General features: G+C 36.1%; 1 protein-coding gene across 3 annotated transcripts in view; it reads right to left on the minus strand.

Annotated features, from left to right (window-relative positions):
- Positions 1-25,672, minus strand: part of STXBP3 (syntaxin binding protein 3) — a 128,945-nt gene that overhangs the window by 34,315 nt on the left and 68,958 nt on the right. For all 3 annotated transcript variants that reach the window (XM_077120049.1, XM_077120048.1, XM_077120047.1), the window contains 4 exons: positions 2,647-2,712; positions 1,786-1,866; positions 774-912; positions 386-492 (listed from right to left, as the gene is read on the minus strand). In XM_077120049.1, coding sequence (XP_076976164.1) covers positions 386-492; positions 774-912; positions 1,786-1,866; positions 2,647-2,712 — 393 coding nt within the window. The remainder of the gene's footprint in view (positions 1-385; positions 493-773; positions 913-1,785; positions 1,867-2,646; positions 2,713-25,672) is intronic.

The raw sequence follows: 25,672 nt of genomic DNA on the forward strand, positions 1-25,672 counted from the left end.
TCATTGGAGCCACCAGCTTTACAGCATGCCCTGCAGATTTTGGACTCTTCCATTCCCAACAGTTGCATAAGACACCTTATAATCTCATATTTACTGATCCCTCCTATGGGTCCTGTTTCTCTAGAGAACCCTGACTAACACAGGATTTATGTGGGAACTCTATAATTTAGGCATGATTTTTCTGTAAATCCACACCTTTGCAATATTAAAAAAAAAAAAAAAAAAAAAGTGTATTTGCCCAAATTGTACATGTATGGAAAAGACAAGAAAACAAAATTTTAAATTGCTTACCTAACAATTACAATCTGATAGAGTGAAATTAAGAAATTCCCAGATAAGAAAACATTTAATGCAAACTACCCACAGAATAAAAAATTTTTCTTACTTGTGGGACAACGGGAATACCAAGGTAATGCCAGTTACGAATCATGTCACTCTCATTTTCTATTTTTACATTCTGAATCAACTTGTCCAAGTTTTCTTCTGTAGTTCCTTCAAGAAGTAAAAATATGAGGACACAATCACATAACTACTACTGTAATCTTTATATTTCATATAGTCACATAAAGCTTTTAAAATAAAAACTAAACACTCAAATTATATCCCCTCAGTCTTCTCCCAGTTTTATATTTTTCCTTTCATTCATCCTAACCAACTTCAGCTATTTCCTCTAAATTTTCTAAGATTCTAATGATCAATAGTAAACTACTTTACTATTAACTGATTTTAGAGCTGGTATTTTAATACATTCATGAAAATAAACGAAGTATTACCGCTAATACCGAAGATATAAAGTAGGATTGCTCTTATTTTGTCATAATTATCATGATTTTTGTTGAGAAGCACTGGAAGGAGTACTCGCATTGAATCTTTCACCTTCTGCCCTTCTGCATCAGTTCCAAGTGCCAAGTCCTTAATGAAGAATAAAATGAAGTCACTGGCTTCTAATCGAAACGTATTTTTCAGTTAAAAGGTGTATTATTAAATCTTGCCTGTATATTATTAAATCTTGCCAAGTTTTAAGGAAACACTGACGACATTTAACTGTATCTGGGCCATTACTTGTAAATTACTGAATGCACTAAATGCAAAATGTCACAAATTACTCAGAGAAAAAGTAAATCATTAATTTACACCTGTGCTATCTAACATAGTGGTCATTAGGCACATGTGGCTATTGAACACTTAAAATGTCGCTACTTCAAACTGAGATGTGCAATAAGTATAAAATACCATATTTTGAAGACTCTGTATGAAAAAGAATGCAAAATATCTCTCTAAAAATTTTTATATTGATTACATGTTGCAATAATTTTTTGGATGCAGCAGGTTAAATAGAATATATTATGAAAATTAAACACCGACAAAAAAACAAAACAAAAAACAATTTGCTTTGTTGTTAAATTAAACAAATTAACACTTGTTTCTTTTTAATGATAACCAGAAAATTTACATATGTGGGTTGTGCTACATTAAATGATGCGTACCTGTGAAAGTCCTGCAAACAATGCTACTCCAAAATGATGCTTCAAAAACTTAAAATCATCCCCTTCAAGCAAAAATGTACAACCAATGATTAAAAGAGGCTGCTTAATATTATTCTGTAAAGATATGTGTTAATGTTAGTGGAGAATAATATATTAAATACTGCATAGGTGGGTTCCCCACTATGAGAGAGTCAGTGATTCTGTGAAAATCAACCATGTTGTCAAATAAAAAGGTTTTAGCGTGCAAAGTTAATTCTGGAACTCTATTATGAACATAGTCATTTCTGTCTGCACATACCTGTTCAGTTTTGCAGAGCTTTTCTATATTAGGCTTGAACTTTTTCATGCAATCTTCTGCTAAATTAAGATGGATAACTTGCTGAAAAACAGAGGAATCAATCATTTAAAGCATTTTAGTTTATTTTTATTGGGTAATACAAAACTTTTTAGATGGGTCTTGAAAGAAAGTATGGGCTTAGCTGCAGAGGAGTTTACAGTTAAGCAAGGGAAACGGATCAAGAAGAGGGAAAAAAAATGAGAATGAGTATGATCTAAAGGGGACAATTAGACAAGCAAAAATAGAATCAGAAGGGTTGAATTTGTAATGAGATCATGAGTAATGAAAAATAAGGTAAGAAAAGAATACTACAGCCCTTGAAGTCCAACAGAAAAAGTATGAATTTTATTAGTTCTTGATTAGAATGAAACATAATAAAAAACATATAAAGATTATTCTGATAGCGATCTGTAAGACTGGGACAGCAAAAAAAAGTAGTTTACCTGCCCACACAGAATAAATGTTTTTAATTCACTAATATATAACAATTAATTAAAAGAAAATGGTAGATTAGCAACCACTAGTCAATCCAGTGTGGAATTTTTTATGAGATTAATAAATACTAAACTCATTGTGTGTGACTGTTTTAAGACAGAAGTTTAAAAACAAGTTTTAATTGGATTTGGATAAATTTAGATGATACATATAGAAAACACTATTAAGAAGCCTAAATATTTGGGATATTTTATTAGACCTAGAGTAACCTTTTAGAGGACAACTAATACCAAGTATTCCATGGTACCCACTGCTAAGCCTGACTACAGAACTGGATGGGAAAATGAACCAAAAATAATAAGGTACTTTATATAGAATATTACTTACCTTAGTAATCCGTTTACGGAAATGTGGCATCTTCTTCATAAATTGGGAAAGAGCACTAACCGATAGCTAGGAAAAATACAATATTTTTTAGGTAAACCTATGACTGTGTCATTCTACATTATAGCTTTCATGTCTTGGAGTTTTAAATATTACCAAATCTGATTAATTTACTAAATACTTAACAAACTGTTTTAGAAAAACAAATTCATGAGATTTCCAGTTTTAGGCTGGTAAAGGAGCTAATATCAAAATTACTCTATTAACAATAATAAACTGGACAACTTAATTAAAACAATAGTTTTTAGGCATGGATAATAAACAGCTCACAGCTGAGAACCTTAAACGAAGGGAAGCACAGAAGGTGATCCTTGCATTCTGGCCTTTTCCCTGGGGGAAATTTCCAAATCAAAGCAGAAAGATACAGGTCAAGTAGAAAGCAAGTCTCTCTAGGAGGAGGAAAAGGAGATCAGAGTTTGGGGCTGCTGATGTAGGATCTGTGAGTAGGGCATTTGAAAAGAAGGAGTCAGTCAAATCGTGACACCAAAAATATATAGAGGGCTTGCCCTTGCATCACTGGTCGAATCCTGGGCTGCGTATATGCTGGGCAATACTGTGGAAGGCCGAGAAGAGAACAACTGCTAGGGGTGAGATGACACTAAACACTGGGCACGGATTCCACAGGTCTTATATTGCTACAGAAATACTGGCATTCTTACCAGACAGAATAGAGAACTGGGTGAAAATTCAGACATTTAGTCCTAAGTCTACATCTTAAGACTAAGGGCAAAAATGAAATATTCACACGCTTACAAAGTCTAACATAAAGTCTTAACAGAATCAAGGTGGTTCCTCAGCAATTTTACTGCCTGCTAGAACAAAATTCAATAACCTTTGTAGAGGTGAACATAACCTAAAGCCTCTGCAATGTACTGTCCACTATGTCTATCACACAATTAAAAATTACTAGACAAAAAAATCAAGTCATAAAAAAGTCAATAAGGGGTGGGCCGCGGTGGCTCAGCGGGCAAAGTGCTTGCCTGCTATGCCGGAGGACCTCGGTTCGATTCCCGGCCCCAGCCCATGTAACAAAAACGGAGAAACAGAATACAATAAAACAAGAAAATGTTTAAAAATGTTTCCCTTTCTTCCTTCCTTCCTTCCTTCTATCCTTCCTTCCTTCTCTCTGTCTTTCCTTTAAAAAAAAAAAAAAAAGTCAATAAAAAGCAAACCCATGATATTCCAAACGTTGAGGTGGCAGAAAAGGACCTCAAAATAACATACTTATATTAAAGAAAACAGAAGAAAAGATGGACTAGGTAGATAAAAACCCCTGGAGTATTTCAACAGAGATTTAGAATTTATATTGTAAAAAGTCCAATGGATGCTGTCCTAGAACTACATAGAATATCTGAAATTAAGAGCACAATGAATGACTCTCATACATTGGATGTGGGAATATAAAATGGTACAGTCGGTTTGGAAAAGAGTTTAGCAGTGTTTTACAAAGTTAAACATATATTTACCAAATGACCCAGTAACCCCACGCCAGGTATTTAGGAGCGAATGAAACATCTGTTCACAGAAAAGTCTGAATGTTTATAGAGATTTGTGGATAATAGCCAAAAACTTGAAATAACAAAAATGTCCTGCAACTAATGAATAGATACATAAACTATGGTACATCTAAACAATGGGATACTACTCATAAATATAAAATAATAAAACTACATGAATGAATCTCAAGTGCAGTACGCTAAATGCAAGTAACCATATTGTATCACTTCATGTATACATTATGGAAAAGCAAAACTTCAGGGGCTGAAAATAGATCAATGGTTACAAGAGGGTTAGGGAGTTGGGCTGTAGGGTAGTCTACAAAGGGGCACAAGAGACTCTTTTGGGGTGATGGAACTGTTCTTTCATCTTGATTGCTGTGGTGTTTACACGACATGTGTATGCAAATATCAACTCACAGAATTGCATACTAACTGGGGAAAATTTTAGTTTATAGCTTAATAAAAAGAACACGTGGCCTGGGTTTAACAAGATATTGGACACAACAAAAAAAGTATTTCTGGCCAATAGAAAATATTCAATTAAAGTAGAGAGGAGAAAAACATGGAAAATAGATAGAACAGAGAATAAGAGATGTGGAATATGCTCAAAGGATCTAAGTATGTGTAACTGGACCCAGAATGAATGAGAATGAGACATAAGGAAGATATGAAGAAATAATGGCTGGGAATTTTACAAATCCTATGAAAGTTATCAACCTAGAGATTCAAGTAGCTCAGCAAACACTATAAAGGATAAATATTAAGAAAAGCACATCATGGTCAAGCATGCTAAAAAGAAAGGATAAAGAAAAAAATCATTAAAGACACCTTAACTTTGGGAAAATAAGATTATAGCTGACTTCTTGACAGAAAATACAGAAGCCAGAAGGTAATATACTGAAATCTTTAAACTGCTGAAAGGAAAAGCAAAACAAAGAAAACAACACCACGCACAAAAATAAATCTTGCCAAACCTGAATTCTAAATTCAGCAAAAGTATCCTGGAAAAATATGTGAAGTATAGATTTTCTCAGACAAATGAAAGGTAAAGAATTCATCCAGTCCAGGTAAAAAAGTTGAAGAATCACACGAAGGAATAAACAGCACAAGAATGGATAAAAATGTGGATAATATAAAGATCTGCTGAGGATTTAAAGCAAAAATGACATCCTGAATTTATAACATATATATAAAGTAAGATATGTGACAACAATAACACAAAAGAGAAGGAGGGATAAATGGAATTAAATTGTTGCAAGGTTTTTATGTTATTTAGGCCACTTTAAAGGTACTAAAGTACACTATAACAAAAAAGGATATATTTTTAATGCCTAGCATAACAATCAAAGAAGGATACTAAAAGGCTGATAACAGGATGAAACTTGAAAACATCATGCTGAAAGAAATAAACCAGAGACAAAACAAGAAATATTGTACGACTCCAATTATATAAAATAGAATAAGCAAATTCATAGACTCAGAAACTAAAATACAGGTTACCAGGGACCAGGATAGGGGCAGGGAATGGGGAGTTAATGCTTAATGGGTACAGAATTTCTGTTTGGGATGATGAAAATGTTTTAGTAATTGATGGCTGGCGATGGTAGCATACCATTGAGAATGTCATTAACACCACTTAATTATTCTTAACTGTGGTTAAAACAGAAATTTTAGGTTATATATATGTTACTAAAATAAGAATTAAAAAAAGGAAACAACCATAGGACAACAGATAATATATAGAAATATCGTTTCATTAATTATAACAAAGGTACTAAAGTAATGCTAAGTGTTAATAAGAGGGAAAACTGCATATATGAGGGGGGTATACAGGAACTCTGAATTTTCTGCATGATTTTTCTGTAAACCTGTAACTTCTCTGACAAAAAATTTTTCAAATCAGTATTACAGGCCCCCATTACACATCAGGGGGAGCTGACTTTTGCTATCAATTTGTCTGGCATTTCAGATGTCTAGAAACTGTGAAATAATTTTTTTAAATATAAATTAAAAAAAGAAAAAATGATAAATTAAAAAAAAGGCATTAGGGTGTGCCATGGTGGCTCAGCAGGCAGAGTTCTCAACTGCCATGCTAGAGACCTGGGTTCGTTTCCCAGTGTCTGCCCATGCAAAACAAAAAAAAAAGAGAGAAAAAAGGCAAAAGAACAAAGAACAGACAAAACAAGGAGAAAACAAATAACAAGATGATAGACATAAATAAACCAAACCATATCAATAATTATATGAAATACTTAGATCAAACAGCCCATTTGAAAGACAAAGATTGTCAGATTGAATCAACAAACAAGACTCAACTTAATGTACTTTTTAAAAAGTATCTTTAAATATATAGATACTGAAAGTTGAAAGCAAAGTATAGGAAAAAATGTATATAAATGCTAACCATAAGAAAGCTGGCATAGTTTGGAACTATATTTATATCAAAGTAGACTTTAAGGCAAGAAATATTGTAAGTGATAATAAGGGACATTTTATGATGATAAAAGGATAAATTTAACAGAACGATAACAGTCCTAAGTATACAATGACTCTATTAATGTAGCTTCATCAGTTGACATAGCTTCAAAAGTTGATAGAATTAAAAGTAAGGCAGACTCAACCACAGGCATAATGAGAAATTGTAATATACCACTCTGAGTAACTGATAAAGAAGACAAAAAATAGATTTGAATGTGATTAATTAATTTGACTTAACATATACAAAAACTGTTTCTTTTCAAGTATATATTGGATATCAAAATAGACCTGATGCTAGGTCATAATTCTTAACAAATTTCAAAGTACAGAAATCAGACCATGTTTTCAATCCACTGTGTAATTAAATTGCAATGCATCGACAGAAAGATAACTAGAAAATGTCCAAAGTCTTGGATAACATATGACTCAAAGAAAAAACCACAATAAAACTTCACAGAATATTTTGAGCTAAATAAAAAATAAGTTTCTACAAAACATCATGAGATGCACCTAAAGCAATGTCAAGTAGGAAATAACTCTAAATGTATATAATAGGAAAGAAGAAATGTTGAAAACCAATGCTCTAAGCTTTCAACTCATTTGCTATATTTAACATAGCAAATAAAACCAAAGAAAGAAGAAGGAAAGAAATAAAACAGAATAAAAATCAATTAAATATAAAATTTTCTCTATACAATAGAGAAAATCAACAAAGCCAAAAGTTGGCTCTTGGAGAATAGAAAAATACTGATAAACTTCTAGCAAAAATGATCCTTAAAAGGGGGAAAACAATAATTAAACAATAAACAATAATTAAATAATAAATTAATAATATCAGGAAGAACAAAAACGACATTACTATAGATTCTATACATACTTGAAAATTTAGATGTAAAAGACAAATTTCTGAAAATGCAATATTCTAAAACTGGTCAAGAGAAAATTAAAAGCATGCATAGCCCTTTATTACTAAGGAAATTATTATTAATCATAATTAAAGACTTTTCCATAAAGAAAACTCCACGCCCAGACAGCTTCAACGAAGATTTCTTTCAAACAATAGCGGAATGAATACTAAAATCTTACACAAACTCTTTCAAAGAATGAGAGGGGGTGCTTCATAACTAATATTATCAATATAGTATTTTTTTGAGGTGCATGGTCCAGAATCAATGTAATTTTGATATCAAAACCTGACAAGAACATTAAAAGACAGAAATATTACAGGGAAATATTTTGCAAAAACATGGAAACAAGCATCCTAAACAAAATATTAGCAAACAGAATCCAGAAGCATTTAAGTGACCAAGTGAAATTTATTTCACAATTACATGGCTGGTTTAATTTTAGAAAATCAATCCATACAATTCATCAGATTATCAAAATAAAGGAGGGAAAAAATATGATAATTTCAACAGATGCTGAAAAAAGCATTTGGTGAAGGATTCAACACCTTTTCTTGATTGCAAAACAAAAAAATGAAGACAAAAACCTGCTGGCAAACATCTTAAGAATAGAATGGAACTCCCTTAATCTGAAAAAAGATATTTTCTAAAATTAACCTGAAACTAACATCACACAAAATGATAAAATATTGAACAGTTTTCTCCTGAAAAGGGAAATGAGACAATGATGCCTATTAACACCAGTTCTACTCAAAATTATACTGGAGATATTAGCCAGTAAGGTAAGAAAAGTACAGTAAGGTAAGAAAAATAGTTAAAAATACACAAAGACTGAAAAAGAAGAGGTTAAATTTTCTTTATTCATAGATGGCCATTATTATATACATAAAAATTCAATCTATAAACAACATATTATAACTAAACAGTTAATTTAGTTAGGCTATTGGATCCAAGGTCAATCTTCAAAAAGTATTTGCATTTTATATACTAATAACAAAATAAAATACAAAATGGAATTTAAAAAACAATACCATTTAAAATGGCATAAAAAATATCAAATACTTAGGGGTAAACCTAATGAAAGATATGTAACGTCTCTACACTAAAAACTATAAAACACTGCTTGGAGAAATATTTCATGTTCATGGAACAGAAGACTCAATAATTTTATCAGTTCTTCAAAAATTGGTCTACGGACTCATGTAATCCCAATCAAAATTTTAATTAAATGCTTTTGTGGTACTGATGAGCAGAATCTAAAATTTACGAAAATAGCATGTCACAGGCATATTTAATAAAGTATCTAAAGAACCATTATAAAACCTATGTTTACACAGTAAGTTTCATAACCAATTCAAAATTAAGGCAACAAGGAAAAAAATCTACAAATTCGATATCAGTTTCTTAAATTCTAAATATTGAACACTAAGATACCATTTTTAGCTAATTAAGATATCTATTTTTTGGTAATTCTAAGTGTATTGCTTGTTTTCTTAAATAAAAATATTTAAAATAAATAAATAAAATAAAATTTATACAGAAATTCAAAGGTCCAAAAACAAAACCATACATTTATGGTCATTTGATTTACAACAAAAACATCAATGAAATTCAGTCATGAAAGGAATGATCTTTTCAGTAAACAGTATTTTAGAAATTGGATGTTAGTAGGAAAATAAAACGAATTTACACTCTTACTTCACACCACATACCAAAATTAATTTGCGTGAACAATAGATTTAAATGTAAAACTAAAATGATCAAGCTTCTCAAAGAAAACAGAGAAATACATTAATGATATTAGGGTAAGCGAAGACTTCTTATACAGGCCACAAAAACACTATGGAAAAATAATTATATAGAACTCATATACAGAAAACAAAAATAACTGCTAAAATCAATTAAAACAGATAACTCAATTAAAAATGAGTAAAAGACCTGAATAGGTATTTGTTCTAGTTTGCTAGCTGCCAAATGCAACACACCAGAGATGGACTGGCTTTTAATAAAAGGTGATTTATTTCGTTACTTCTTCAGAGGAAAGGCAGCTAACTCTCATCTGAGGTTCTTTCTTACGTGGAAAGGCACAGGGTGATCTCTGCTAGCCTCCTCTCCAGGCCTCTGGGTTCCAACAACTTTTCCTGGGGTGATTTCTTTCTGTATCTCCAAAGGCCTGGGCTGAGCTGTGAGTGCTGAGATGAGGTATGCTGATCTGCTTGGGCTGTGCTATGTTGTGCTCTCTCATTTAAGCACCAGCCAGTTAAGTCAAACATCATTCACTGCAACAGGCATGCCTCCTAGCCACAGATGTAATCAGCTACAGATGAGGTTCACGTATCATTGGCTCATGCCCACAGCAACAGAACTAGGTGCCTTCACCTGGCCAAGTTGACAACTGAATCTAACTACCACAGTATTTCATAAAATAGGATATGCAAATGGTCAAGAAGCATAAGAAAAGGTGCTTAACATGATTAAGGAAATGCAAATAAAAACCACAATAGGGCGGACCATGGTGGCTCAGCAGGCAGAGTACTCACTGCCAACACAAGAGATCTGGGTTCGATTTCCAGTGTCTGCCCATGCAAAGCAAAGAAAAAAAACCACAATAACATACCAACTGCATTAGTTTGCTAAAGCTGCCAGAATGCAATATACCAGAAATGGAAAGGTGTTTTTAATTGTGAAAAATAACATCTATATAAAAAGCAATAAATTTCAAAGCACATTGCAACAACTAGTTATATAACAGAATTCAGAGTTTGTGGGTTACAATTCCACAATTTGAGGTTTTTCCTTCTAGCTGCTCCAAGACACTGGAAACTAAAAGAAATATCAATACAATGATTCCTAGCAGTCATGCTCATTTGTTAAATTCTATCTTCTCTATTATAACTCTATCTTCTCCTTTGATCTTTCTCCCAATCCTTAGGGGTATTTGGGCTATGCCCAATCTAACTTTTTCATGTTGGAAAGGGCTGTTGATAATATGGGGTAGGGGGATGAAACTAGTTGATGTTCTGGAGAGGCTGGCTCCTCTGGGATTCAGGACTTACCTGGCCTACGGAACCTATCTGGAGGTTGTAGGTTTCTAGAAAGCTACAACCAGAGTATATGTAATATGTAATCTTTGTAGAATCTCAGATAAAGTCCTAGGTGTTCTTTTGGGTTGGCAGGAAGAGTTTTGGTTGGGGTTTGGCAAACCATGATAAAAATAGCAATATCTAGCTGAAGCTTGCCTAAGACTAGCCCCCAGAGTAGCCTCTTGACTCTATGTGCACTCTCTTAGTCACTGATTCCTTATTTGTTACAATTCTTTCCCCCTTTTTGATCAGGAAAGCATTGTCTAAACCACAGCACCATGCCAGGCTCATCCTTGGGAGTCATATTCTACACTACCAGAGAGACTTGTACCCTGGATGTCATGTCTCATATAGTGGGGAAGTTAATGATTTTACATGCAGAGTTGGGCTTAGAGAGAGGTCACATCTGAGCAACAAAAGAAGTTCTCTGGAACTTCTTAGGCATAAACTTCTTAGGCATAAACATAGATAGGCTTAGCTTCTCCACTACATAAATAAGCTTCACAACAACAAGCCTCAAGATCAAGCTTGGCCTATAAACTTGGGAGTCCTTAGTGTTTAAGACAGTATTAGGAGTTTCACTGGTGGAAAAGTTTAATAGTTTCATATTTTTTCTCCCATACCTCAAGGGACTTTGCCAATACTTTTTAATTATCTGCTCAACATACTCAGGGATGTATCTGGGCCTTACATTGAATTCTACAGAAAAACAAGCCCTCATTCACATTCTGGGCTCCATGTGTCTAGGGTTGTTTAAATGATCTATCCAGAAAGGCTGAGTTAGGTTTTGGACAAAATAAACCTTTCTTCCTTTGGTCTCACAGAGTAAGTAAACTTCTAAATTACAGACAATGCCCTCCTTATGCCTGCAATCTGATTTACCTTAGTCTTGACCCAACTGGCTTTGTTCTTAACTCTAACTGAAGCTAATTTCTTTTGCAATTACTTTAACAGTTGTTGTATGTGGCAATGCTGACTTTCAGACCTGCAGAACTCCTGAGTCTTAAGTGTCACATCCAAAGTTCCAGGGAAATACCAGGTTACACATACATAGCACAGTATCTCAAAACCAAGAATTAACAATTACAGCTCCAGTCTAAATATGACTACTACAAGAGTTTACAACCTAGGCCTCAATTTTTCAATAAGTATTTTCTAAATGAGACTATACAATATTTGCCCTTTTGTTTCTGGCTTATTTTGCATTATTTTTCACAGGTTCATTCACTATGTTGCATGCCTCACGACTTCATTCTTTTCTGAAGCAGCACAATCTTTGATCATATGTATACACCACAGTCTGCCATTCTACTTCTCAGTATATCCTTCGGCCACCTCTATATATTGGGCATCATGTATAATGTACAATGTCAGGAGTCTGTCTCGAGAGGGAAAGGTAAGAGGTATGGTATATATGAGTTTTTTCTTTTTTTATTTCTTTTTTCTGAAGAGATGCAGAATGTTTAAAAAATGATCATGCTGATGAATACACAACTATGTGATGATTGTACACCATATATGGAATGTTTGTATTTTGTCTTATTAATAAAAATATTTTTAAAAGTCTATGTCTCACAATATCCTTACTTAACGGTATAATCATCAATACTCTCAATTTTAGACAATTTTCATTGCGCCCAAGAGAAAAATAATCAATAAACACACTCTCATCAAATAAAAAATCCCAAACTCCCCTTAACTCTTGTCCTTCCCCCCAATTATTTACCCCTGATATTGTTGTGGTATTGCTGATGCCTTCCGGTTAAACATAGCTCAATGCATGCACTACTAGTTTCCCCCTATAACCTTCTATTATAAACTCTTTGTACAAGATTCATGCATTTGAACTAGTTCATGCAAGAACTTATTTGTAGCGTTAATCGTTAGGATATATGGTCTATACACCACTATATATATGGTCTATACACCACTATACATTCCCACCAGCAGTGCATAACTGTCCCAATTTCTCCACATCCTCTCCAACATTTGTCGTTTCTTGTTTGTTTCATAGCAGCCATTCTTATAGATCTGAGGTGGTATTTCATTTTAGTCTTGATCTACATTTTCCTTATAGCTGAAGAAAATAAGTATCTCTTCATGTGCTTTTTTAGACATCTGTATTTGGTCTTCAGAAAAATGTCTATTCATATCTTTAGACCATTTTATAATTGGGTTGTTTGTTCTTTTACTGTTGAATTGTATGATTTCTTTATGTTTACAGGCTATCAAACCTTTATCCAATGTGGGATTTCCAAATAGTTTCTTCCATTGAGTTGACTGCCTTTTCAACTTTTTGACACAGTCTTTTTTTTTTTATGATACATAACCACATACAAACACAAACATTCTTACCATATGATCATTCTGTTATTGTTATATAATCAATAACTCACAATATCATCACATAGTTGTATATTCATCATCATGGTCATTTTTTAGAACATTTGCATCAATTCAGAAAAAGAAATAAAAAGAAAACAGTAAAAAATTCATACATACATACCCCTTACCACTTCTTTTCATTGATCACTAGCATTTCAAAGTACTAAATTTATTTCAACATTTGTTGCCCCTATTATTTATTTTAATCCGTATGTTTTACTCTTAACATAGTCTTTTGAGGCACAAAAGCATTTGATTTTGAGGAGTTTTCATTTATTTTGTTCATTGTTTGTGCTTTAAGTGTAAAGTTCATAAAGCAACCTATTACTAGGTCAAGAAGATGTTTCTCTACATTTTCTTCTAGGAGTTTTATGGTATTGATTCTTATATTTAGGTCTTTGATCCACTTTGAGTTCATTTTTTGGGGGGGAGGGGGTTGATGCAAGACTTTATTTACATAAGCACAGTCAAACCCTTTCAGAGAGAAAGAGAGGGTAAGAGCATGAATAATTTAACAATTCATTCGAGTTGAAAAACTTTGTTACTGCATTAATGTTTTAAAAACTTTGTCAACTGATTAAAATTGGTATCCATTAACCATGCTTTAACACTTTTTTTTTTTAATGTATGACAAATGTCCACCTTCACAAGGGCACTTTCATGTATTACATTTTGTATATACATGAAGTCTGCTTGTACTCAAACTTAGAGGTAGAAGCTCTCAGAGTGGACACTCCCCGTCTCTTGGCAATCTGTTCCTGGAGTTTTTCTTTGGCCTCCTTCATTCTCTTGGTCAAAAGTTAAGCATATTCTGCAGCCTCTTCCTTATTTTTCTTAATATGCTGTTTATTCAGGGCTATACACTGATACTTATGTTGCAGGATACTTGGAGTAATAGGATGCTGAATCTTGGGTGGTTTGGTTGTGGGTTTCTTACCTTCTTTGTTTAGAGGCATTCTCACAACATCTTTTTTTAGAGATTGAAAAGTGTTCAGATTCTACTAGCTCTTTTGGGCCCCAGTTAATGAGGCAAGGTAGTATTAGTCCAGGAATTCCCTTCTCTCCATTTTTTTTTACAATAATCTAGGTGAAAACACTCAGATTGGCATCCACAATGCAACCCCAAACAGATACGCACTTTCTATCTCCAGTTCTCCTTGGTCTGTTACACGAATGTCCCTTTCTCATTAAAAGGTGGACATAGCCACAGGTCAAGACACCCTGCTTCAGGAGTAAAGCTTGTTTGTTGTTTCCACCACTGATTCAGGAAACATAACCCTCCACTCTTCACCCAGAGTATCAGCAAAAATTCTGTGGCCATTCGTTTTTCATAAAAGATAAGAAGTTTGCATTCATCATCCACTTCAATGAGCTTCTGGCTGTCAGTGGTTGGTAAGGAGATGTTCAACTTCATGCTGAAGCAGCTACCAGCCTCACAGGCACCACGAAAAAGTGCCACTTTTGAGTTAATTTTGATATAGGGTGTAAGGTAAGGGTGCTCTTTCATTCTTTTGGCTACTGATATCCAATTCTTCCACTCCCATTTATTGATAAGACTATTCTGTCCCAGATCAATGGATTTGGGGGTCTTGCCGAAAATCAGGTGAAAATCGATTTCGTGATCTACTTTCACATTCTTGATTCAATTCCATTGGTCAATACTTCTCTCTTTGTGCCGTACCATGTGGTTTGGTCGCTTTATAATAAGCTTTAAAATTAGTGTTAATCCTCCCACTTCACTCTTTTTAGGATATTTTTAGCTATTCAAGGTCTCTTTCTCTTCCAAATGAATTTGATAACTAGCTTTTCCAAATCTTCAAAGTAGATTGTTGGAATTAGGATTGATATTGCGTTGACTCTGTAAATCAGTTTGGGTGAGACTGCCATTTTAACTACATTTAACCTTTCTATTTATAAGCAGGAATGTCTTTCCACCTATTTAGATCTTTGATTTATTTTAGCAATGTTATATATTTTTCTGTGTACAGGTCTTTTATGTCCCAACTTAAGTTTACTCCTAGATACCTGATTCTTATAGTTGCTATTCTGAATGGAATTTTTTTCTGTCTTATGTAGAGAAACATTACTGATTTTTGTACATTAATTTTATATCCCACCACTGTGCTGAATTTGTTTACTAGCTCATGAAGCTTTGTCATAGATTTCTCAGGATTTTCCAAGTATGGTATCATGTCATCTGCAAATAAAGTTTTACTTCTTCCTTTCAAACTGGATGCCTTTTGTTTCTTTTCCCTACATGTATGCTCTAGTCAGAACTTCTCGAACAATGTTAAATAATAGCGATGACAGATGGCATCTTGTCTCGTTCCTGATCTTACAGAGAAGGCTTTCAGTCTTGCACCACTCAGTAGAACGCTGGCTAAGGGATTTTCATATATACCCTTAATCATACTGAGGAAGTTTCCTTTGACTCCTACACTTTTTTTTTTTAAGGTGCATGGTCTGGGAATCGAATCCAGGTCTCCTGCATGGAAGGCAAGCACTCTACCACTGAATCACCCATGCACCCTGATTCCTACATTTTGAAATGTTCTTATCAGAAAAGGAGGTTGAATTTTATTGAATATTTTTTCAGCATCAATCATTAATGATCATGTGATTTTTTTCCCTTTCAATTTGTTAATGCACTGTATTATGTTGATTTTCTTGTCCTGAACCATCCTTGCAATCCTGGTATAAACCCCACTTGGTCATGGTATATAATTCTTTTAATGTGTTGCTAGATTCAATCTGCTAATATTTTGTTGAGAATTTTTACACTTATATTCATTACGCCTGTAGTTTTCCTTTCATACAGCATCTTTACCTGGTTTTGGTATTAGAGTGATGTTAGCTTTATAAAACGAGTTAGGTAGTGTTCCTTTTTCCTCATTGTTCTAGTTTGCTAGCTGCTGGAATGAAATATACCAGACACAGAATGGCTTTTAAAAAGGGGAACTTTTTTTTTATATTAATTTAAAAAAATTAACTAACAAAACATTTAGAAATCATTCCATTCTACATATACAATCAGTAATTCTTAATATCATCACATAGTTGCATATTCATCATTTCTTAGTATATTTGCATCGATTTAGAAAAAGAAATAAAAAGACAACAGAAAAATAAATAAAACGATAATAGAGAGAAAAAAAAGAAACACTATACCTCACATGCAGCTTCATTCAATGTTTTAACATAATTACATTACAATTAGGTAGTATTGTGCTGTCCATTTCCGAGTTTTTGTATCCAGTCCTGTTGTACAGTCTGTATCCCTTCAGCTCCAATTACCCATTATCTTACCCTATTTCCATCTCCTGATGGACTCTGTTACCAATGACATATTCCAAGTTTACTCACTAATGTCAGTTCATATCAGTGGGACCATACAGTATTTGTCCTTTAGTTTTTGGCTAGTCTCACTCAGCATAATGTTCTCTAGGTCCATCCATGTTATTACATGCTTCATAAGTTTATTCTGTCTTAGAGCTGCATAATATTCCATCGTATGTATATACCACAGTTTGTTTAGCCACTCGTCTGTTGATGGACATTTTGGCTGTTTTCATCTCTTTGCAATTGTAAATAATGCTGCTATAAACATTGTGTGCAAATGTCCGTTTGTGTCTTTGCCCTTAAGTCCTCTGAGTAGATACCTAGCAATGGTATTGCTGATCATATGGCAATTCTATATTCAGCTTTTTGAGGAACCGCCAAACTGCCTTCCACAGTGGTTGCACCATTTGACATACCCACCAACAGTGGATAAGTGTGCCTCTTTCTCCGCATCCTCTCCAGCACTTGTCATTTTCTGTTTTGTTGATAATGGCCATTCTGGTGGGTGTGAGATGATATCTCATTGTGGTTTTGATTTGCATTTCTCTAATGGCCAGGGACACTGAGCATCTCTTCATGTGCCATTTGGCCGTTTGTATTTCCTCTTCTGATAGGTGTCTGTTCAAGTCTTTTTCCCATTTTGTAATTGGATTGGCTGTCTTTTTGTTGTTGAGTTGAACAATCTCTTTATAAATTCTGGATACTAGACCTTAAAACGGGGAATTTAATAAGTTACAAGTCTACAGTTATAAGGCTGAGAAAATGTCCCAATTAGAACACGTCTATAGAAATGTCCAATCAAAGGCATCCAGGGAAAGATACCTTGGTTGAAGAAGGCCGATGAAGTTCAGGGTTTCTCTCTCATGTGAGAAGGCACATGGCGAACACAGTCAGGGCTTCTCTCTCAGCTGGCAGGGCACATGGCAAACACGGCATCAGCTGCTAGCTTTCTCTCCTGGCTTCCTGTTTCATGAAGCACACCAGGAAGCATTTTCCTTCTTCATCTCCAAAGGTTGCTGGCTAGTGGACTCTCTGCTTCATGGTGCTGCAGCATTCTCTGCTCTTTCCAAATTGCTCTCTCTCTCCAAAATGTTTTCTCTTTTATAGGACTACAGAAACTCATCAAGATCCACCTAAATGGAGACATGTCATCACCTAATCCAGCTTAACAACCACTCTTGATTAAATCACATCTCCAGGGAGATGATCTGATTACAGTTTCAAACATACAGTATTGAACAGGGATTAGTCTGCCTTTATGAAATGGGATTTTGATTAAAACATGGATTTTCTAGGGGACATACATCCTTTCAAACCAGCACATTCCACCCTCTGGACCCTAAAAAAGACATGTTTTCCCCATATGCAAAATACATCCATTCTATAACAATATCAGAGAACCTTAAACCATTTCAGCAGCAATACACATGAAATACAAAGTTAGAAACAAGTTAGTTACAGGCATGGTCTGTTCTAAGGCAAAATTATCCTCTGGCTTTGGACCTTTGAAAACTCATAACAAGTTATTTGCTGCCATAACATACAAAGGAGGAACAGTCATGGGATACATACACCCATTTCCATAAGGAGGAAGGAACACAGGGGTCACTGGACCCAAGCAGTTTTGAAAACCTGCAGGGCAAAGTCCATTAGATTTCAAAGTCTCAGAGTAATTTATCTTTGAGGCTTTTGATAGCAGCAGTCCCACCCTTTCCAAGGGCCTACAAAGAGGCCTGCCTCTCTCTGAATGCAACCTTGAGATACACTGGGGAGACCACCGTCCTCTTGGCTCCATCCTCTCCAAGCACTGGGGCTGCACCCAGGCTCTCTGCCATCTCCGGGGCACACACTCAACTCCACCACGTCATGGCAGCCAGGCTCTACCCAACCCCCAAGGAATGTGCTTCACCCTCTCCAAGGCCTGAGATGGCATGGCTCTTCCAGTGCAACGAGGTGGAAGGCCCATCCTCTGCCTTTGGGACAAACTCACCCTCTTCATGGGCTTGGGTAGGTTCGCTCTCCTGGCCCAAGGCTTCTTAACTTCAGACCTCAGCCTCCATGGTTTTGCCTCTGAAGTTATTTTTCCTCCAATGTGTCCCTTCTCTGAACCCACCAGGCCAGACTGGCAGCGGCTTTGTTTATACAGGTCCCACAGCACTCTCGTTGGTTTTATACGCAGTAGCCTTGGATTATGCCCATCAGAAATAAGGAGTTTCCACATTTCTGGATAATTCCATATCCAATCCTGGCTTACTCTGAAATGGCTGACTGGTTTCACATCTGGCCAAGTCCTCATGTGGGGCACTATTCTCTGGGGTCTCACTTCCTGGAAGCCCAGAATTTTCCAGAATATCAATTTCTAGTGTCTTTGTGCCCAAGAGTTCAGTTCTCAGCTTATCTCTTTCCTGTCACATTTCACTATAAGCTGTGAGGAGAAACAAACCTGTACTTTCCACATTTAATTTGGAGAGCGCTTCTGCTAGATATCCAAGTTCATGGCTTTTAAAGTCTACCTTCCAGCCAAAGCCACTACTCAACTTTTCCAGATTATCTGTCATTTTAAAACAAGGATCACCTTCCTTCCAGTCTGTAATGACACGTCTCATTTCTGTCTAGGGCCTGGTCAGAGGTATCTTTAAAGTCCACGTTTCTACCAATAGTCTCTTCAAAACATCCTAGGCCTTCTCTATCAGGCTTCTCACAGCTCCTCCATATGCTTCCCTTTATCCATTTAAAAAGCCGTTCCAACATGTTTGGTATCTGCAAACTGCAGCAGCACTCCACTCCTCAGGTACCAAAATCTGTTCTAGTTTGCTAGCTGCCAGAATGGTTACTATACCAGAAACAGAATGGCTTTTAAAAGCGGGAATTTAATAAGTTACAAGTTTACAGTTCTAAGGCTGAGAAAATGTCCCAATTAAAACAAGTCTACAGAAATGTCCAATCAAAGGCATTCAGGGAAAGATACCTTGGTCAAGAAGGCTGAAGAAGTTCAGGGTTTCTCTCTCATGTGAGATGGCACATGGTGAACAGTCAGGGCTTCTCTCTCAGCTGGAAGGGCACATGGCAAACACGGCATCAGCTACTAGCTTTCTCTCCTGGCTTCCTGTTTCATGAAGCTCACTGGGAGACATTTTCCTTCTTCATCTCCAAAGGTTGCTGGCTAGTGGACTCTGCTTCGTGGTGCTGCAGCATTCTCTGCTCTCTCTGAATCTCTGTCTCTCTAAAATGTTTCCCCTTTTATAGGACTCCAGAAACTCATCAAGATCCACCCAAATTGGTGGAGACATGTCGTCACCTAATCCAGCTTAACAACCATTCTTGATTAAATCACATCTCCAAGGAGATGATCTGATTACAGTTTCAAACACACATATCGAATAGGGATTAGTCTGCCTTTATGAAATGGGATATTGATTAAAACATGGCTTTTCTAGGGGACATACATCCTTTCAAACCAGCACATTCATTTTTTTGGAACAGTCTGAGCATGACTCGTATTAGTTCTTTTTGGAATGTTAGATAAAATTTCCCTGTGAAGCCATCCGGCACTGGGCTTTTCTTTGTAGGAAGATTTTTGATGACTGAATTTCTTTACTTGTGATTGGTTTACTGAGATCTTCTAGTTCTTCTCAAGTCAGTGTAGTTTATGTGTTTCTAGGAATTTGCCCATTTCATTAAATTTGTCTACTTTGTTGACGTATAGTAGGTTCAGTATTCTCTTGTCATTTTTCAAAAATTTCTTCAGAGTCCTTGGTAACAACCTCTCTCTGATTTCTGATTTTGTTTATTTGTATCCTTTTTTTCTCTGTCAGCTTTGCTAAGGGTCCATCGATTCTATTGATTTTTTTCGAAGAACAACTTTTGGTTTTATTGATTTTTTTTTCTATTGTTCTTTTTGTTCTCCAATCCATTTAATTTTGCTTTAATCCATGTTATTTCTCTTTGTCAATTTGCTTTGGGATTAGTTTGCTGTTCTTTCTTCAGTGCCTCCAGGTAAGCAGTTAAGTCCTCAATTTTTGCTCCTTCTTTTTTTTTTTGTTAACATGGGCAGGTACCGGGAATCGAACCCGGGTCCTTGGGCATGGCAGGCAAGCACTCTTACCTGCTGAGCCACCGTGGCCCGCCCCTCCTTCTTTTTTACATATAGGCATTTAGGGCAATAAATTTCCCTCTCAGCACTGCCACTGCCTCATCCCATAAGTTCTGATATGCTGTATTCTCATTTTCATTCCTCTCCAGATATATTGATTTCTTCAGGAATTTCTTCTTTGATCCACTGGCTGTTTAGGAGTGCATTTATTTAATCTTCATATATTTGTGAAAGTTCTGTTTCTTTGATGGTTATTGATTTCCAGCTTCACTGCATGGATCAGAGAAAGTATTTTGAATAATTTCAATTTTTTTAAATTTATAAAAACTTGTTTTGTGCCCTAGCACATGATCTGTCCTGATAAATATTCCATGAGCACTAGAGAAGAATGTATATCTTGGTGTTCTGGGGTATAATGAACTATATATGTCTGTAAGGTATAATTCATCTAGTTGTTCTATCTATAGAGTAAAGTATTATATTGAAGTCTCCCACTATTATTGTTGAAATGTCTATCTCTCCCTTCAGTTCTGCCAGTGTAGTATCTCACGTACTCTGGAGCTCCTTGATTGGGTACACAAACATTTATGGTTGTTGTTTCTTCTTGGTGAATTGTCTCTTTTATTAGTAGGTAGTATCCTTCTTTGTCTCTTAGGACTTCTTTACATTTAAAGTCTATTTTGTCCAATATTACTATAGCTACTCTTGTTTTCTTTTGGATATAGCTTGCATGGGACATCTTTTTCCTTCTTTAATATTCAATCTATTTGTATCCCTGGGTCTAAGATGAGTCTCTTGTAAACAGCATATAGACAGATCATATTTCTTAATCCATTCTGCCAATCTGTATCTTTTAATTGGTAAGTTTATACCATTAACATTCAAAGTTATTACTGAAAAGGCATTTCTTGAATCCACCATCTTATCTTTTGGATTTTATTTGTCAGATCTATACATTCTTCTCCCTCTTTCTCTTTTTATCCCTTAAGTTACCCTTACTGGTACTCTTCAATTCTGTGCCCTCCTCCAGACCATCCCGTCCTATCTTTTTTTTTAACTGGCAGAACTCCCTTTAGTATTTCTTGTAGGGATGGTCTCTTGCTGACAAATTGTTTCAGGATTTGTTTGTGAAAATTTTAATCTCTCCCTCAGTTTTGATTAGGCTGGGTATAGAATTCTTGGCTGGAAGTCTTTTTCTTTTAGGATCTTAAATATATCATATCTGCCTTCTCACCTCCATGTTGCCAGTTGAACAGTCTGAACTCAGTCTTATGTGGTTTCCCTTGTATGAAGCAGACTGTTTTTCTCTTGCCGCTTTCAGGATTTATTACCTCTCTTCAAAATTTGACAGACTAGACTTCCTGGAAGATGGCGGCTTAGTAAGACGCGCGGATCTTAGTTTCTTCTCCAGGACACCTACTAGGGGAGTAGAAACGATACAGAAAGCGCCCAAAGCCACAACAGAGATAAAAAAGACAGCGTACCCCATCCTGGAACAGCTGGCTGGCTGAGAGAAGCAGCTCGGGTGAGATCGCCGAGGCGCGCGGGCCTCACCGGGCGGGGTGGCAAGCGGCCGGAGTTACTCCCTTCCCCCTTCCCGGGCCGGCTGGGAGAATTGGAGAGGCGGTCCCCTGAAACAAAGACGGCTGGCGCCCAAACCACGCGCAGCCCCCGGACCAACTGAGAGAATTTGATCGGAAACCCCCAGGCCGCGGGGAACGGTGACGGGTGGGGGAGGCCCCTTCCAAACCCGTGACTCCCGGGGAACGTGCACTCTCTCGGGCGGGCCGCTGCCGCTGGCGCCCTCCCGCCACGCTTGTTGCCCAGGGCCGACTAGGAAATTCGGACGGGCTCTTTCCCTGGCAGCGGCGACCAGCAACCCTCCCTGCATTCGGACACCCTCCCTGCGTTCGGACCCCGGGCCGGCTCAAGCCGCTTCGGCTAGCGAACCCCCAGGACGGCGAGAGTTTTCCAAAGTTTAAGGTCCCACAGCACCTTTTACTGGTGGGACCCGCAGACAAACGTGTGCCACAAGCGCCACCTACTGGGGAGGATAAGAAAAACAGAACCCAGAGATTTCACAGGAAAATATTACAACCTTGCTGGGTCCAACACCAAGAGAAATCTGAATAAATGCCCAGATGCCAGCAGCAGAAGATAACTGTCCACGCTCAAAAGATTGAGAATATGGCTCAGTCAAAGGAACAAACCAATAGCTCAAATGAGACACAAGAGCTGAGACAACTAATGCTGAATATACGAACAGAAATGGAAAACCTCTTCAAAAATGAAATCGATAAATTGAGGGAGGACATGAAGAGGACATGGGCTGAACATAAAGAAGAAATAGAAAAACTGAAAAAACAAATCGCAGAACTTATGGAAGTGAAGGATAAAGTAGCAAACATAGAAAAAATAATGGATAGCTACAATGATAGATTTAAAGAGACAGAAGATAGAATTAGTGATTTGGAGGATGGAACATCTGAATTCCAAAAAGAAACAGAAACTATAGGGAAAAGAATGGAAAAATTTGAACAGGGTATCAGGGAACTCAAGGACAATATGAACCGCACAAATATACGTGTTGTGGGTGTCCCAGAAGGAGAAGAGAAGGGAAAAGGAGGAGAAAAACTAATGGAAGAAATTATCACCGAAAATTTCCCAACTCTTATGAAAGACCTAAAATTACAGATCCAAGAAGTGCAGCGCACCCCAAAGAGATTAGACCCAAATAGGCGTTCTCCAAGACACTTACTAGTTAGAATGTCAGAGGTCAAAGAGAAAGAGAAGATCTTGAAAGCAGCAAGAGAAAAACAATCCATTACATACAAGGGAAACCCAATAAGACTTTGTGTAGATTTCTCAGCAGAAACCATGGAAGCTAGAAGACAGTGGGATGATATATTTAAAATACTAAAAGAGAAAAACTGCCAACCAAGACTCCTATATCCAGCAAAATTATCCTTCAAAAATGAGGGAGAAATTAAAACATTCTCAGACAAAAAGTCACTGAAAGAATTTGTGACCAAGAGACCAGCTCTGCAAGAAATACTAAAGGGAGCACTAGAGTCAGATACAAAAAGACAGAAGAGAGAGATATGGAAAAGAGTGTAGAAAGAAGGAAAATCAGATATGATATATATAATACAAAAGGCAAAATGTTAGGGGAAAATATTATCCAAACAGTAATAACACTAAATGTCAATGGACTGAATTCCCCAATCAAAAGACATAGATTGGCAGAATGGATTAAAAAACAGGATCCTTCGATATGCTGTCTACAGGAAACACATCTTAGACCCAAAGATAAACATAGGTTGAAAGTGAAAGGTTGGGAAAAGATATTTCATGCAAATAACAACCAGAAAAGAGCAGGAGTGGCTATACTAATATCCAACAAATTAGACTTCAAATGTAAAACAGTTAAAAGAGACAAAGAAGGACACTATATACTAATAAAAGGAACAATTAAACAAGAAGACATAACAATCATAAATATTTACGCACCGAATCAGAATGCCCCAAAATACGTGAGGAATATACTGCAAACACTGAAAAGGGAAATAGACTCATATACCATAATAGTTGGAGACTTCAACTCACCACTCTCATCAAGGGACAGAACATCTAGACAGAGGATCAACAAAGAAATAGAGAATCTGAATATTACTATAAATGAACTAGACTTAATAGACATTTATAGGACATTACATCCCACAACAGCAGGATACACCTTTTTCTCAAGTGCTCATGGATCATTCTCAAAGATAGACCATATGCTGGGTCACAAAGCAAGTCTCAACAAATTTAAAAAGATTGAAATCTTACACAACACTTTCTCGGACCATAAAGGAATGATGTTGGAAATCAATAATAGGCAGAGTGCCAGATAATTCACAAATACGTGGAGGCTCAACAACACACTCCTAAACAACGACTGGGTCAAAGAAGAAATTGCAAGAGAAATTAGCAAATACCTCGAGGCGAATGAAAATGAAAACACAACATATCAAAACTTATGGGACGCAGCAAAGGCAGTGCTAAGAGGGAAATTTATTGCTCTAAATGCCTATATCAGAAAAGAAGAAAAGGCAAAAATTCAGGAATTAACTATCCATTTGGAAGAACTGGAGAAAAGCTAACCCCAAAGCAAGCAAAAGGAAAGAAATAACAAAGATTAGAGCACAAATAAATGAAATTGAAAACATGAAAACAATAGAGAAAATCAATAAGGCCAGAAGTTGGTTCTATGAGAAAATCAATAAGATTGATGGGCCCTTAGCAAGATTGACAAAAAGAAGAAGAGAGAGGATGCAAATAAATAAGATCAGAAATGGAAGAGGAGACATAACTACTGACCTCACAGAAATAAAGGAGGTAATAACAGGATACTATGAACAACTTTACGCTAATAAATACAACAATTTAGAGGAAATGGACGGGTTCCTGGAAAGACATGGACAACCAACTTTGACTCAAGAAGACATAGATGACCTCAACAAACCAATCACAAGTAAAGAAATTGAATTAGTCATTCAAAAGCTTCCTAAAAAGAAAAGTCCAGGACCAGATGGCTTCACATGTGAATTCTACCAAACGTTCCAGAAAGAATTAGTACCAATTCTCTTCAAACTCTTCAAAAAAATCGAAGTGGAAGGAAAACTACCTAATTCATTCTATGAAGCCAACATCACCCTCATACCAAAACCAGGCAAAGATATTACAAAAAAAGAAAACTACCGACCAATCTCTCTAATGAATACAGATGCAAAAATCCTCAATAAAATTCTAGCAAATCGTATCCAACAACACATTAAAAGAATTATACACCATGACCAAGTAGGATTCATCCCAGGTATGCAAGGATGGTTCAACATAAGAAAATCAATTAATGCAATACACCATATCAACAAATCAAAGCAGAAAAATCACATGATCATCTCAATTGATGCAGAGAAGGCATTCGACAAGATTCAACATCCTTTCCTGTTGAAAACACTTCAAAAGATAGGAATACAAGGGAACTTCCTTAAAATGATAGAGGGAATATATGAAAAACCCACAGCTAATATCATCCTCAATGGGGAAAAATTGAAAACTTTCCCCCTAAGATCAGGAACAAGACAAGGATGTCCACTATCACCACTATTATTCAACATTGTGTTGGAGGTTCTAGCCAGAGCA

This window comes from Tamandua tetradactyla, chromosome 11 (assembly GCF_023851605.1).
Source record: "Tamandua tetradactyla isolate mTamTet1 chromosome 11, mTamTet1.pri, whole genome shotgun sequence".
NCBI classification, from domain to species: Eukaryota; Metazoa; Chordata; class Mammalia; order Pilosa; family Myrmecophagidae; genus Tamandua; species Tamandua tetradactyla.